Raw genomic sequence first — 14,094 nt, forward strand, 5'->3', positions numbered from 1 at the left:
TAAACAAAAGTACATGGAATGAAATTATGTGTATGAAAATGTTGCCCACTTTTAGCAATAGGTTTACCAACAACGTAGTTATGTACATAGACATCATGTAATATGAGTAATATTTTATTATATTTTTAAAAATGTAATATTTTAAACAATCATCTGGATTGATCAGCATTCACCTCCTTCCAACATGACCAGCGCTCAAAACACTATGGAAAACATTTTTTTTAAAAGTTAATGTTGCCGAAACCGGTTTGGCTCAGTGGATGTTCCAACATGACCAGCGCTCAAAACATTATGGAAAACATTTTTTTAAAAGTTAATGTTATCTGTGTTTTCACAGTGACATTGCACCCCACTGCTCCATGGTCCCTCCTCCAGGGGTCTTTGGACAAACCAGAAGGGTATGAAATGCCACAGTCCCTGCTGGGCTCCCATCATATTCTTGGAGATAACTGCGCCCTGGGGTCTAAATTCTCGATGAGCTCAATGCAGGCAGCCAGGTCCATCCCGAAGTCAATGAACTCCCACTCGATGCCTTCCTTCTTGTACTCCTCCTGCTCCAGCACGAACATGTGGTGGTTGAAAAACTGTTGCAGTTTCTCGTTGGTGAAGTTGATGCACAGCTGCTCCAGGCTGTTGTACTGGGTGTTTCAAATAAAAAACAGTTTGAGGGAGTTTGGAAATTCCGTGGAGATCCAGTAAAGCAGACACAGCGTGGGAGGGCCTTTTTAAGCCAGTCATCTACTCAACAACTCACATCGAAGATCTCAAAGCCAGCGATGTCCAAGACCCCGATGAAGTACTGCCTGGGCTGCTTGGTGTCCAGCTGCTGGTTGATGCGGGTGACCATCCACAGGAACATCTTCTCGTAGATGGATTTGGCCAGAGCACCCACGGAGTTGGTCACCTTGAGGAAGGATCACCCACTCAACCCTCAAATTAGTGTGTTTATGGTTGTGTTAAGTTGACATCTTGACGATTAAAAACAGTTAGAAATGACAATTTTATATAGTTCAACCTAATACGAACTATTTCTTGAGGTTTTGCCCAGCTCATAATGTTTCTCCTTTCCTGAGAACTATCCCGTTTCTACATTTCGTTTTCTAAACACTCTGATGGTAACACTTGACTCTAGCCCAGCCGTGGGTAAACTACGGCCCACGGGCCGGATCTGGCCCATTTGAAATGAATAAAACTATTGAAAAAAAAAGACCGTACCCTTTTATGTAATGATGTTTACTTTGAATTTATATTAGTTCACACAAACACTCCATCCATGCTTTTGTTCCGGCCCTTCGGTCCAGTTTAAGAACCCATTGTGGCCCTCGAGTCAAAAAATTTTCCCACCCCTGCTCTAGCCCTTGGCCATACTTAATTGAACCAGACATGGATATTTGATCCAAGTTGGGTTCAAAAGAATGTCTTTCCTGAGAATTTGGAATTGGGATAAAACGACACTGGTCTCAGTCGCAGGGGGAGGCTAGAACCGTGGAGATACCAATGTGGGAGCTGCAGGGCGGCTGTGGGCAGGAGAGGTCGAGAAAACGTATCTGCCTAGTGAGGGCACAACAGAAAAGAAGAGCAATGGCCGCCCAGGGAGCCCCAGAGAAGGAGCTGGAGAGAGGGCGCCTGCCTCTGGAAGGCTCTTCGGTCCCGGGCTCCAGGCTCCCAGGAGACCCAATGGGCACGCCTTGATTTGCGTCCCTTGATGAACCCCAACGTTGAAGCCAGTTTCATATGTATTTCTGATACCTGCAACCCAACCAACTTGAAGATGATGGTGAAAACAGCAAAATACCCGAGTCAACGAGATTCAGAGCATCTCCGTTACCTGCTGGACATTTTGCCCTTTAGTGACATACTCGTTCCCGACCTTCACCCTCGGGCAGCACAGGCCTTTCAGCATTTCTGCAGAATTCAGACCCATCAGGTACCCAGCTTTGTCAGCCACTGAAGGAAGAGGAGAAACGGCATCACACAAACACAGCAGGTGCTACAGCGTCCAGTCGGGCCCTCCCGGAAATGTTTTCTAGAATCCTTCTTGGTGGTTTTATGTTCTATGTGCGCCAGGCCTGGCCTTGTCCAGTGAAGCTTAAAGTCCATAGTCCAGGGCTCCAGGTTTTAAAATGTTTTTTTCAATTTGCCTTCTAGACACAATCTTTAATTATAGGTTAATCTTGCTCTACTGACATTTAAATTTTATTTAAAAATACAGTTACATATTGGAGTCTGCTAATACAACAGAAGGTTAAGTACCTTTCTAATTTGTGCAAGACACTGTACTAAGAGCTGAGAGAGAGGTATGAAACCTGACCCAGTCTTTAAGCGTTGGGAGATGGTCAAAAGCAGTTGACTCTTGGCAATTTATAGTTCATTGGGAGTTCAGTTAGCTTTGGGATGAGGCTGGCTCCTGGCATTATGCTCACGGAGAAGATGGAAAATGCTGCTCCCCAGGGACAGCTCCTCCTTGGTGGAGACCATCTCCACATTGCTGGTTGGGGAGTTAATGAAAGTCAGCGCAGTGTTTGTTAAGTATTTGATAAGAGGCCAAATGCACGCATTACTCCTTGCTCAAACTATGGGTTTTTTTTTCCTGCTGTGTCCATTTTGGTGTTTGGTACCATTATCCTTCTAGTCACTTACTCTTGAAAGCTTGGAGTCCTTCCTTCTCACTAATGGCATGCCTCTGTCCAAACAGGCACCAAATCCTGCCCATTTCACCTTCAAAAAAGCTGGCATCTCCGTTGTTTCCAAGAGTTGTGGTTGGGCACAGTATGGTGACAGAGAGCCTGAGCTCTAGCGTCAGTCTGCCTGGGTCAGACATTGTCTATGCTCCCTTATGCCTCAGTTTTCTCATTTGCACCGTGGCTGGGTTGTTGTGATGCAGACCTGGTGCACGGTGACCACTCAGTGAATATTAAATGAGATTGCTACCACCATGAGAGCTCACCCCCCCGCCAGTCCCCCTTTCCCCATTCCAGACTCTTCCTGACCCTGAACACTGAGCACCCGGATACCAGGGCTGGGAGAGGGCAGGGACCCTGCTGTCATATGTGGCAATATGGTCTGCTCTTGTTGAGGAGCCTGATACATTTTTTCCAGGGTCCCACACTCTTGGTGAGTCTGACTGCTTACAGATTAATTCCAGGTTGTCCCACATACGTCTGAGCTACCTGGGATATCCATAGCTTCTGGTGTCTACCACATACATTCTCTAAGCCATTTATCCTGGCACCCAAGGCCTTCCCAAACTGATGCCAAAATAATCACCTTTAACTATCATCTCTTATAAATCCACTACACATATCCTCTTCTGTAGCCCAAGTGGACCACTCGCTGCTCCTCAGTCCCATCACCTTCCTTCCTCTGCCCCTGGCTCATGATATTCCTTCTGACTAGACTGCTCTCTCACCCTCACCTTTCAGAATCCTACCCATCCTTCAAAGTCAATGTTAGTGCCCCCTCCTCCAGGAAGCCTTCCCTGATTACCCCAATCAGAAGTGCTTCCTGCTTTGACACACAGTTTCTCTCCTGTTACCACCCCATGTGCACCATTGTGATAGGCAGGATTCCAAGATGGTGCCCAAGATTTACACCCCCTGCTGGACATTCCTTATATAATCCCCTCTATTTGCATGTGGGTGAAACCTGTGAATGTGATAGGATATTATTTCTGTAATGAGGTTACTAATCAGCTAACTTTGAGTTACTAAAAAGAGTTTGTCTTGGGCAAATCTAACTTAATCAGGTGGACCTTTATGATCAGTGACTATATATATATATATTCCTGGCCTTTAATGAGGCTGAGGGGAGTGGTGAGATCCTCCACAGGATAGAGGAAGATTTGTACACTGGCCCTTGGTTCAGGCTCAAGTTCAATGGATGTCAGAGTGGAGGAGAAAGTGATGGGAGGGTGAAACCCAGCTGCCACCTTACTAATGGCTTCGTCTTCGGTCCGGTGATTAGGAAAGTGTTCTGGATATTAATAATGATAGGCACAGAGAGAAGGGGAAGTTTGCTTTACCATCTCCTCTCGCCAATGCCCACCTTAAGGTAACAGGGAAACTGCTGGTGAGAGAGAGCAGCGTGGATGATGATTATCCACATGAGATTTAGGCTTTTGGTTTGTCCAGGATTCACCGCCATAGGGTTCCTTGACCGAGTGAACCAGCTCCCCCAGCATGTGCACAATGAGCTCTGGGATCCTCACATTCAGTTTGTACAGTTTCCCAAGAGCAGCTCTTGAGATGAACACGTTTATCTCACATGGGCGCGCAGGTCGAGAGTCCATTCCAGCCCCCTTCCCAGATGCGGTTACCTTCCGTGCCGTCGGGCTCCGCCTGCTCCTCCCGCTGCTTCTGCTTGAACTTCATGTTCCCGTAGTGCATCACGGCGCCCGTGAGCTTGTAGATCCCAACCTTCTCCTCGGAGCTGAAGCCCAGGATGTCAATGGCATTCTGGGAATTGAAGAAAGGACAGCGGTCACGGTGGGACACAGGGTTGCAAATGCAGCTTTTCTCTGGCAAAGACCTCACTCAGCCTCTCTGTACAGCACATGAGGCAGCCCTTGCCCACATACGTGGATGACAGGTGGGGTATAATAAGTTAGGGGTTAAAATTGTTTCTTTAATTTAACATGTTTGTGTGGGTGGCTGGAGATTATGGGAAGGAAATGTGAACAAGTTTTGTTTCATTCAACAGGAACTGACTTTAGTCCTTTCCCACTGTACATAGATTTGGGGAGGATATTTTCTAAATAAGGCCATTGGGAGCCATTGTGTGAAACAGGGAGAAGGAAGTCTAATGGCTAGTGCCAGAGAAATAATGTCCAACAGCTTGAGAGGTTGGCATTGCAGTCCAGGAATTCCAACACTGTCCAGAACCAAGCATAGTTGAGAACTGGAAGGGACGCTCATTAAAGAGAACACCCTCATTTTTCAAATGAGAAAGTAGTAACGTTTGCAGAGCCCTCTGTGTATTAAGCATGGAGTTAGGCACCATCCATGTTATCTCCTTACGTCCCTGTGAGAATGTCACAGGTGTACAGATTTTTCCAAATGTCCAGGTAAAGAACAGAGGTTCTAAGCAGGGTGAGTATTGGGCAGGATGCGAGAAGACGGGGACTCGAGATAGCACTGGGTCACTTCAAAGCTTACAGCAATTGCTGACTCAGTTTTATAACCACTTGGCCCATCCTCTACTACAAAAAGTAGTAGAAGAGGGATACATATTGATTACATATCCGGGTTTGCAGGCCGAGCCTAGTCAATGCCACTGGCGGAGTTGAAATGTCTCTGGACATGCCTGGGGAGCTGGTGGGACAGACCAGGAGGTCAGTGTCAGCAGGACGGTATTGCAGAGCGAAGATCTCTTGCTGTGGCGCCCCCTTTGGTGGAGGGAGAGTTCCCACCAGGAGGTGAGGAAGGAGGAGAGATTCTGACTCCCCCACCCTGTGATCCCACATCCCACCCCGGCAGATGCATGTGTGTCCTGGAGAGGGGCCTCTGAGGTCAAAGGAGAAAGAACTGTCGCTAAACTGAAGGGAGCCAGGTGAAGGCATTGCTGCCGGGGAGCCTCTTGGAGAAAGCCATCCCTCAGAGGGAGCGACCCCTCTCCTTGGAGATAAACCATTCAGAAGAAGCGGGGGGGAGGGGGGGGCTGGGGGTGACGTGCAACAGCAGCCCCTGACAGCAGGCGACCTCCGGGGAGAACCTGAGACCCTCAGAATCATGTGGGAGGCCTTTCTCAGGGGCTGCAGGCCTCGGATCGGTTACTAACCTGCCCTTTCTGTACCTTCGGTGGGTAAAGGCTGGCGAAACCTGGTTAAAATGGTGCAATGGCTCGACTGAAGTTAACTGAACTGTATTGATCACGAGCATTATCTACCTGCTTTAGAACAATTAGCTTCACCTGGGAACCTCACACAATGACGGCCAGGAAGCTGGGCCCTGGGCAGTGCTCCTAGAGCAGTGATGGCGAACCTATGACACGCGTGTCAGAGGAGACACATGAACTCATTTTTTTGGTTGATTTTTCTTTGTTAAATGGCATTTAAATATATAAAATAAATATCAAAAATATAAGTCTTTGCTTTACTATGGTTGCAAATATCAAAAAATTTCTACATGTGACACTGCTGAGCTCAAAAGTTTCGCCATCACTGCCCTAGGGTGCCGGACAAACCCCTTTCCACAGCTCTTGTAGCTTCTGTGCGGATACGGCCAGCAGGGTGGAGATGGATTGCTCAGGGATGGTGTATTTTAGTTAAAAATGTAAATTCTGTAGTTGAGCAGACCTGGGTTCAGACACTTTCTCTGTCATTTATGAACTCTGTGCCTTCAAGCAGATTTGTATTTTTCTAAGATTCTGTTTCCACCTTTGTGAGGTGGGGGCCATGGTGGTACCTATCCCAGAAGGGGTGTTGAGGCTATACTGAGGCCATGCAGCCACAGATCTTAGCTCATGCAAGTGCTCAGTGGATTGGGTCATTGTTATTGTAGTTATTAGCCCTGTAGGTGCTCCCCCAAGCAGTAGGCAGAGACCTGAGGGCCTGCTGGGACCCAGGTGCCTGACAGGAGCTTGAGGTGGTGGCAGCAGGAGGGATGGAGTGGCTGCTACAGACTGGGGTTGTCTCTTCCTGCTTATACTTTTCTGCATTTTCTAACTGTTCTTAGAGAACCATGCAGGTGGATCTATAACCTGAAAATGTCCAACAAATCCTTTAAAAACCTGGCACATGAAGAAATGTACTCTAAAATCCTAGCGAATGAACAAAGGCTGCTTTGGAGAACTCTCCACACTTCCATTCTGAAGTGGAGCTCATTGCAGAGGGTGCTAATTCCCTGAGCTCTTGGGTATAATCGCCCAGCAGCCCTGGATCTCAGTTTTCTCATTAGATCTCTAAGGTGCCTCTCAGTTCATAAACACAATAATCCAAGCTTAAAGAAATAAGTAGCACACGCTTACATCAGTTGCCAACAGTTCTTCGCTATCATCGATGCTGGCCACGGTGACCTCTCCTTGGCTCACGAAGGGGAAGTCAAAGGGGTTGGTTGAGATCAGAAGCAGGTCTGGGAAACACGAAGATCCATTAGCCTCTCAGGCACAGCTTATGCTGGTGGTTTTTGTTTGTTTGTTCAATGTGACTGATTTGGAAGATGAGAACAGTAGTCTAAGAACTTACCAATTAGTTCTGGCTTCTTGTTTGACATGATTTGGTAAAAAATATGATAGCTCCTCTCACTGGATAACTGAAACGTCACTCTGGATTTCTCTAAGAGATCTAAGCAACAAAAATAATGTGATTTCAGGTTCCCCAGAGATGCCTTTGTGGCCAAATACCAAGGTACCAAAATAGAGTGTTTAGACTCACAGGTTTCAATGTCTGCCGATGCCAGCTTTCCTGTGGCTCCAAAATGAATCCGAATGAACTTCCCCTGTCCAATGGCAAGTGGACAAACACCGGAGTAATTTTACTTCCTTGGTCAAATTTTCAAACTCTTCATAAAACTTTTGACAGTCTGATGGGACCATCTGTCTGACTTATTTTTTGCTTTTGGCTGTTAATTCTGAGATTCCTTGCCTTAGTTTTCCTTACTGCAAACCTATCTCCCAGGCTCCAGCCAGGCTCTCTGGCTCCCAAAAGACCCACTGAAAGTCTGAATTCTCCATTTTGGGGGGAGGAAGGGGTAAAATTGTGTGTGTGTGTGTGTGTGTGTGTGTGTGTGTGTGTGCACGCTCTCCCTTCTTACCTTACTTGCTAGAGTCCTCTCTACTACACTGTGAGCAAATTTGAGGGTCAAAATGTTGCCTTCCCTGTTTACCCACGATCTGGCATGTAGTTGGTTCTCAAAAATATTCTCAATATTTTCTGAATAAAGCTTAAGAGGAGTTAGTGAAGGGTCAGTGGGGGTATGTTTGAATTTTAAGTGTTGGGTCTTCAGTATTGTTACCTGCTGATTGGAAGATGATGGAAAATTTGCCTGCACGTGTTTGTTTGGAGGGTGAGAGGTGGACAGAATAACCGGAATGGTTGCGACCTCTGGGTCAGGGCCAAGAGAAGAGGCCTTGGACAACATAAATGGGAGTGAGGATGGGGAGTACCTGAAAGCATCGTCTTCCATTTGAAGCTGGTGCCGGGTTAGTGCAATGACTAATGGGTCCAAGTTTGTGTAACACATTCTGCTGTGCAACACGGCCCTTACACGGAAGAGTTTCGTTGTGCACTGGGAAGACAGATGGGCAAATGGGCAATGCACAGAGGACCAAGCGAAGGAAAAAGAGGCCATGGCTTGGAGCCACAGTCTTTAATTCACGCACCTGCCTTCTCATCAAATATGATTATATCTTGGAGAGGGAGCAATAAAATGCAAGCTAGAGATCATTCTGCTATCGATGTGTGTGACGTTTTGATGCACTTTTGCAACTACAGGCATACATGAAGGCTTTCCCTTAGGGTTCTCGCTCCACTAGCCAGTGAAATTAGTTAGAGGGCTGGATTTTGTTTGTGTTTTTGTTTATGGTTTTTTGTGTGTGTGTTTTTTTTTTTGTTTTTTTGCCAATGTGGAAGTAAATGCATCCTTGGTGGAGCTAATATTAAGTGAAATGTTGATGGATGAACATATCCTTTAATATCTTCAATATCAGCTTCTTCCCAATTTTTGAGCTCTTTTTCCTTCAACAGGTTTTCCTTACTCCCAATGCCTCCTGACTCGGAGGAGTTCTAATCTGCTAACTTCATTCACACTAAGGTTTCTGTGGGTAATAAGTCAATGGATATTGCTAAATGGACTTCCGTGCTTTAAAATGTTCCCACTGAGAGACGCCAACTTGAGCATAAAGGAATTGCTCTCCCCTTGTGGAATTTGAATCATGTGGCTTCAGGATGCTCTGAGGTGATGCTGACTAGTTAGGAAAGTTAAATTGTCCCTCTGCCAGGAACAAGCCAACACGGTTTTTCAAAATGCATGAGAATATCCCGGTTGGGTAGATTGGCCATAATCACGTGGGGACAGAATAAGGCCAGCTACGTTCTAGTTTATGGGGCACTTTTCATAGCCGGCGCCGGAAGGAGGGGCCTGGTTTGGGGGAGGGTTGAAAACTGGACTGAGTCTTACAAATCTCGAGGAGTTGTCATTCCTCACGGTCTTGGCGTTTCCAAAGGCCTCCAGCAGGGGGTTGGCCTGGATGATCTGATCCTCCAGGGTCCCCTGGTAATAAACAGGAAGAAGAAAAGGGAGGACGTTAAACGTCTTCTGAAGTAGCCCCTTGATGACTCAAAAGTGTGGATGCTCTGGGCAGGGTTCAGGGAGAGATGTTGACCAGCTCACCTGGTGGCCAGTTCAAAGTGTACCCACAGCCCCACCCCACCCGAGGAGGCTTCCAGATCCCACCCTAGAGGGGGTCTTATTTGCACAGCATCCAGGTGGCTTCTGCCACAGCAGGGTCCAAGTCCATCCTGATTTCCCTGGCTGCCTCCCTTCTCTGATAACATCTCATTATAAATCATAGATTTTTTTAGAATATATGCCTCTGTTACCGCATGTGTCATGACCCATCCAATATAGACATTTGGGTTCAGAAGGACACATAGAACCCATGAAATGACCTAAGAGATCACATAATAGAAACACTGCTTCTCAAAAAAACTTAAAAATAATTTTTTAAAAGCTTCATTCAAAGACATTTTTTACATTGCTTTATAGAGAGGAGAAAGGGAAGGAGAGGATAGGAGAAGTGAGGAGAGGAGAGATATATTGGTTGTCTACCGCACCAGGGCAGGATGGAACCTGCAACCCAGGTACATGTCCCCAACTGGGACTCGAACCTGCGGCCCTTATGTACTAAAAAATATTTCATGAGACTGATTCCTCAGAAGTCCACTTATAAAAATAGAGTGTTTACCCTCACCCCCTCTATGATTACTTATCATTCTGGCTCCAGAGAGGTTTGGAAACTACTGTCCAGCCCAGTGGTTCTCAAAGTGTGATCCCCGGACCAACAGTACGAACAGTGGGAATATGTTAGAAATGCAAAATATCAGGATTGTGAATGTGAGACGGAAATTTCTATCAGGAATTCTGGGCCTGGGCTCAGCCTTGGTATTAACAAGCCCTCTTGGTGATGGACGTGTGCTCCAGGTTGAGAACCACTGGCCCACACCATTTCTTCTCCAGTGGAGGATGTGCAGCTGCTCGAGGTCACTGGGCTGTTACTGGTGGAGCTGGTGCAAGAGCCTGAGTCCACTGGGTGGACCCCATAAGCTCCGCTGGGCTAGACCTTGTGCTGTGCATCTCTGCTGAGCACAGAGCTCTGCATACACGTGGCGCCCACCCAGCGAGCCTGGGGTGGAGGAAACTGCTCACCTGCATTTTGCCTGACTGTTGCTCCTTCTTCTTGTCCCCAGTAACTGCAATTGTTGCAAAGTACTGGATGACACGCTTGGTGTTCACCGTCTTCCCCGCACCAGATTCTCCGCTGTTGATTTAAAAGTAAGTGACGTGAAGGAGTGGAAAGGGTGGCGCTGGCTCCCAGTCATCATGGTGCAAACACAGGTTACTCACGTGATGAGAATAGACTGGTTGTCTCGATCTAGAAAGACACAGGGAAGCAAAACAAAATGCATAAACAATAAAAACAGAGAATATAAAAGTTGGGCAACGTTGGGGGTGGTTAGAGTCTGCCTTTGCCACGAACTAGAAGTGTGGTGATCTGGACATGTGTAAACTTCTTCGAGATTATTTGTGCAGATTTCCCAAACATGTCATATGGGCAGCATGGGAAGCGAATGGTGAATCCCACAGTTCAATTAAGATCTGGGTGGCTTGTGTTCATAGATCTTAATTCTTCAGTGGCACTTCCTCATCTCCCTTTTTAACAAAGGAAGCCTCAGACTCAGAGCTGTGAGAAACCACATCTTTGAATTAGAATGTGTGGACACTGATGGGTTGACATTGCATTTTTCTTTTACCTTTACCTTCCCCTTGTGGAAAGTGATGGTTTTCCATTTACAATAGTGTTAAGGGTTGGAACTGTGCCTCTCCCTCCTCCCCAACTCATACAGTGAAGTCCTAACCCCCAGTACCTCGGGATCTGAGCTTATTTGGAAATCGGGTCACTGTAGATGCAATTAGTTAAGGTGAGGACATACTGAGAGTAGGTGGATACTCAATCCAATATGACAGGTGTCCTTACTATAAAAAGAGGAAATTTGGAGACAGATGCCCACAGCGAGAACGCCACATGAACAGGAAGGCAGAGATCAGGGACTCACTTCTACAGGCCAAGGAGCACTGACTATTGCCAGCAAGCCACCCGAAGCTCCAGGAGAGTCAGAAGGAACCAGCTCTGCCCAGGCTTCCAGCCCCCAGAGCAAGGTATTTCTGTTGTTAGTCCCCCGTCCGTGGTACTTTATTACAGCAACCCCTAGGAAGCTATTACAAGTAGTGATACTAATCCTCCCTAGCTTTAGACAATTTGAAGAAGAATATTAAGCATGCAGAAATGACTAGGATGGAGAATGTGACATGGGAATGACTGGTGTTTGGACAGCATTGTAGTAGATGACTCTTCAGCGTCATCAGATCCAAGATGCTTGCTTCTACTTGTATCTGCTCCATGGCAAGGCAGGTAAACGTTGGACAGACAGAAGTGATATTAGGCATGACGGTGTGATGGTATTATCACGTCTCCGTTTCTTGTGCCATTCTGGAAGTTTAGTGAAGAGAAAGAGGAGCCTGGAATTGGGAGTAAGACAGGTGAAGGGACCTTGCTGTCCCCTTTGCATTCCTAAGTGGCTACCAATAGTCTCTCTTTCATGTGTGCCCATGTTGGGGGTTCTTTGGAGGTGGGAGCAGCGCTCCTCCTGTGTTCCACATTCCCCCAGATCAGCCTGTGTTTGTGGAAGACACTGCATCCTGGCTTTCCACCATGAAATCATCTGTCTCCTAAGGTCACTTTGATCATTGAACCATTCAGATGACCGAGGCCTGTGAAGGGCTCAAATAATTAACTATAAACTAGTTTTTAGAATATGGATTGAAGAAAGTACTCACCAGTCAGCATGAACTGATAGGCGTTGTCAGAGATGGAGAAGATGTGGGGCGGGGCCTCCTGGCTCTTTTTGCCTCGGTAGGCGGCCACCACCTCGGGGTTATACACTGGCAGCCACTTGTAGGGGTTGACGGTGACACAGAAGAGGCCCGAGTAGGTCTGAGGAAAGCAGAAAATGCTGCATGTAGGTCATGTTTTTACTCAGAGAGATAAACAATAAGCAGATTGGAAGGGCGCTCACATAGATCATCCAGGCTGCATAGCGCTCTTTGAGGTTGTACAGGACAGCGGGCTCATGCAGATGGGTCATCATGGCCATATCCTCGATCTTGTCAAATTTGGGAGGGTTCATGGGGAAGACCTGGTCACTGTTCAGAATGAGAGTCTGGATATTGAGAGGAAGAATGATGATGAGAGTGGAGCGGGTGACTCATACCCCGATCTGCTGGTATAGAGGAAGCAGTGAGAGACTGCAGTGCATTTCCAGGCCCAGAGATGATCCACAAATAACTGTCCTTGATTAACCTAATTCTGATCAAAACGCTTAATCAGTTCAGGTCTGCTGCCCCCGGTCAGCATGCCATTCTATGTGTCAGGAGCAGGGTACAGGTGTGCAGAGCGGGAGAGTTCTTCGGCCCTCAGGGCCCAGATAGGACTTAGGACAGCCAGGGCCAGGGCAGTGGCCTCTGTTTACCCCCATTTGCTGTGAGCGCTGGAGTGAGACAAAGGCCGGAAGGCTGGAAAGAACGACTCCAATGTATTCTGTGCATCTCCACCTCAGTATCCACTCACGTGGGCTCTTTGTCTAGAATGTCTATTGAAATGATGTCTAGAAAATCTCAGAGTTCAGCTCAAGTACCATCTCTCCATAATGTGTTTCCTCTCTCCCATGCCTTTTCAAGGTTTTCGTAATTTTTAAAATCCTCACTCAAAGATATGCTTATTGATTTTTAGAGAGAGAGGAAGGGAGGGAGATACACTGATGTGAGAAACATCGATCAGTTGTCTCCCGTACACACCCTGACAAGGGATTGAACCCACAATCATTTCGGGGCCCGAGATGATGCTCCAACCAACAGAGTCACCAGGGCTAGGCTCTCACAAATCTAACTCTCGGTCCCTCTCCCTTCCTCTCTGTAAAAAATCAATAAAATATATTTAAAAAATAGTCCAGCCCTAACCGGTTTGGCTCAGTGGATAGAGCATCGGTCTGTGGACTGAAGGGTCCCAGGTTCGATTCTGGTCCAGGGCATGTACCTTGGTTGCGGGCACATCCCCAATAGGGGGTATGCAAGAGGCAGCTGATCGATGTTTCTCTCTCATCAATGTTTCTAACTCTCTATCCCTCTCCCTTCCTCTCTGTAAAAAATCAATAAAATATATTTTTAAAAAAAGAAAAAAAAACAGTCCAAGCTCTTCCACCCTCACCTTCCCCTTTCTCCAAAGCAAACGTCACAAAAGCTCTCAAAGCCCAAGACCTCAGAGAAGGAAAGAAGCAGGAGCAAAGGTGTGTGCAGCGGCAACTCCCCCTGCTGCTTCCCTGCAGGATAGATAAATGCCAGGTGGATAGATTCCTCCGGACCCGCATGCAATTTCCAATATTCCTCTCCAAGGACATCTGACACCATCACTCACCCGGTCATCGAGGGTCTTGACCGTGACTTTGTCATCTTCTCTGCTCTGAATCATACCTTTCACATATAGTTCCTTATCATCCACTGCAAAGCAGGATTTCTTAGAATCAAATGGGCGGTTCTGCGCTTCAATTCTCTCCTTCTCTGGTTTCCGCAGATAGGGGGCGGCTTCTCCAAAAACGGCCATTTCTGCATCAGAGCTCATGGCTGCAGGGGGCTGGGAAGGCCAGAGGTGGACTCTGAGTCTGGAGTCTGGGGGGCAACTGAATCTGAAGGGCCCCCCACTGTTATCTCCATTCAGACAGAGAGCCAGATTCACCAGGTCCCGGGATTAACCGAGATCCTGGGGAATCCGGGACCAGATCTAGGGGTGTAGAGCAGGTGAGCAGGGTGAATGAGCCCAGGGGATATT

At 47.0% G+C, this 14,094-nt stretch overlaps 1 protein-coding gene across 1 annotated transcript in view; it reads right to left on the reverse strand.

Annotated features, from left to right (window-relative positions):
* Positions 1-13,887, reverse strand: part of MYH13 (myosin, heavy chain 13, skeletal muscle) — a 53,547-nt gene extending 39,660 nt beyond the window's left edge. Inside the window, exons 1-14 of the mRNA XM_006761723.1 lie at positions 13,684-13,887; positions 12,290-12,433; positions 12,051-12,207; positions 10,560-10,587; positions 10,362-10,473; positions 9,114-9,206; positions 7,370-7,433; positions 7,181-7,279; positions 6,964-7,067; positions 4,316-4,454; positions 1,829-1,947; positions 755-904; positions 456-638; positions 349-379 (exon numbers count right to left, since the gene is read on the reverse strand). Coding sequence (XP_006761786.1) covers positions 349-379; positions 456-638; positions 755-904; positions 1,829-1,947; positions 4,316-4,454; positions 6,964-7,067; positions 7,181-7,279; positions 7,370-7,433; positions 9,114-9,206; positions 10,362-10,473; positions 10,560-10,587; positions 12,051-12,207; positions 12,290-12,433; positions 13,684-13,887 — 1,627 coding nt within the window. The remainder of the gene's footprint in view (positions 1-348; positions 380-455; positions 639-754; positions 905-1,828; positions 1,948-4,315; positions 4,455-6,963; positions 7,068-7,180; positions 7,280-7,369; positions 7,434-9,113; positions 9,207-10,361; positions 10,474-10,559; positions 10,588-12,050; positions 12,208-12,289; positions 12,434-13,683) is intronic.
* Between the last annotated feature and the right edge of the window lie 207 nt (positions 13,888-14,094).

This window comes from Myotis davidii, unplaced genomic scaffold (assembly GCF_000327345.1).
Source record: "Myotis davidii unplaced genomic scaffold, ASM32734v1 scaffold37, whole genome shotgun sequence".
Lineage (NCBI taxonomy): Eukaryota > Metazoa > Chordata > Mammalia > Chiroptera > Vespertilionidae > Myotis > Myotis davidii.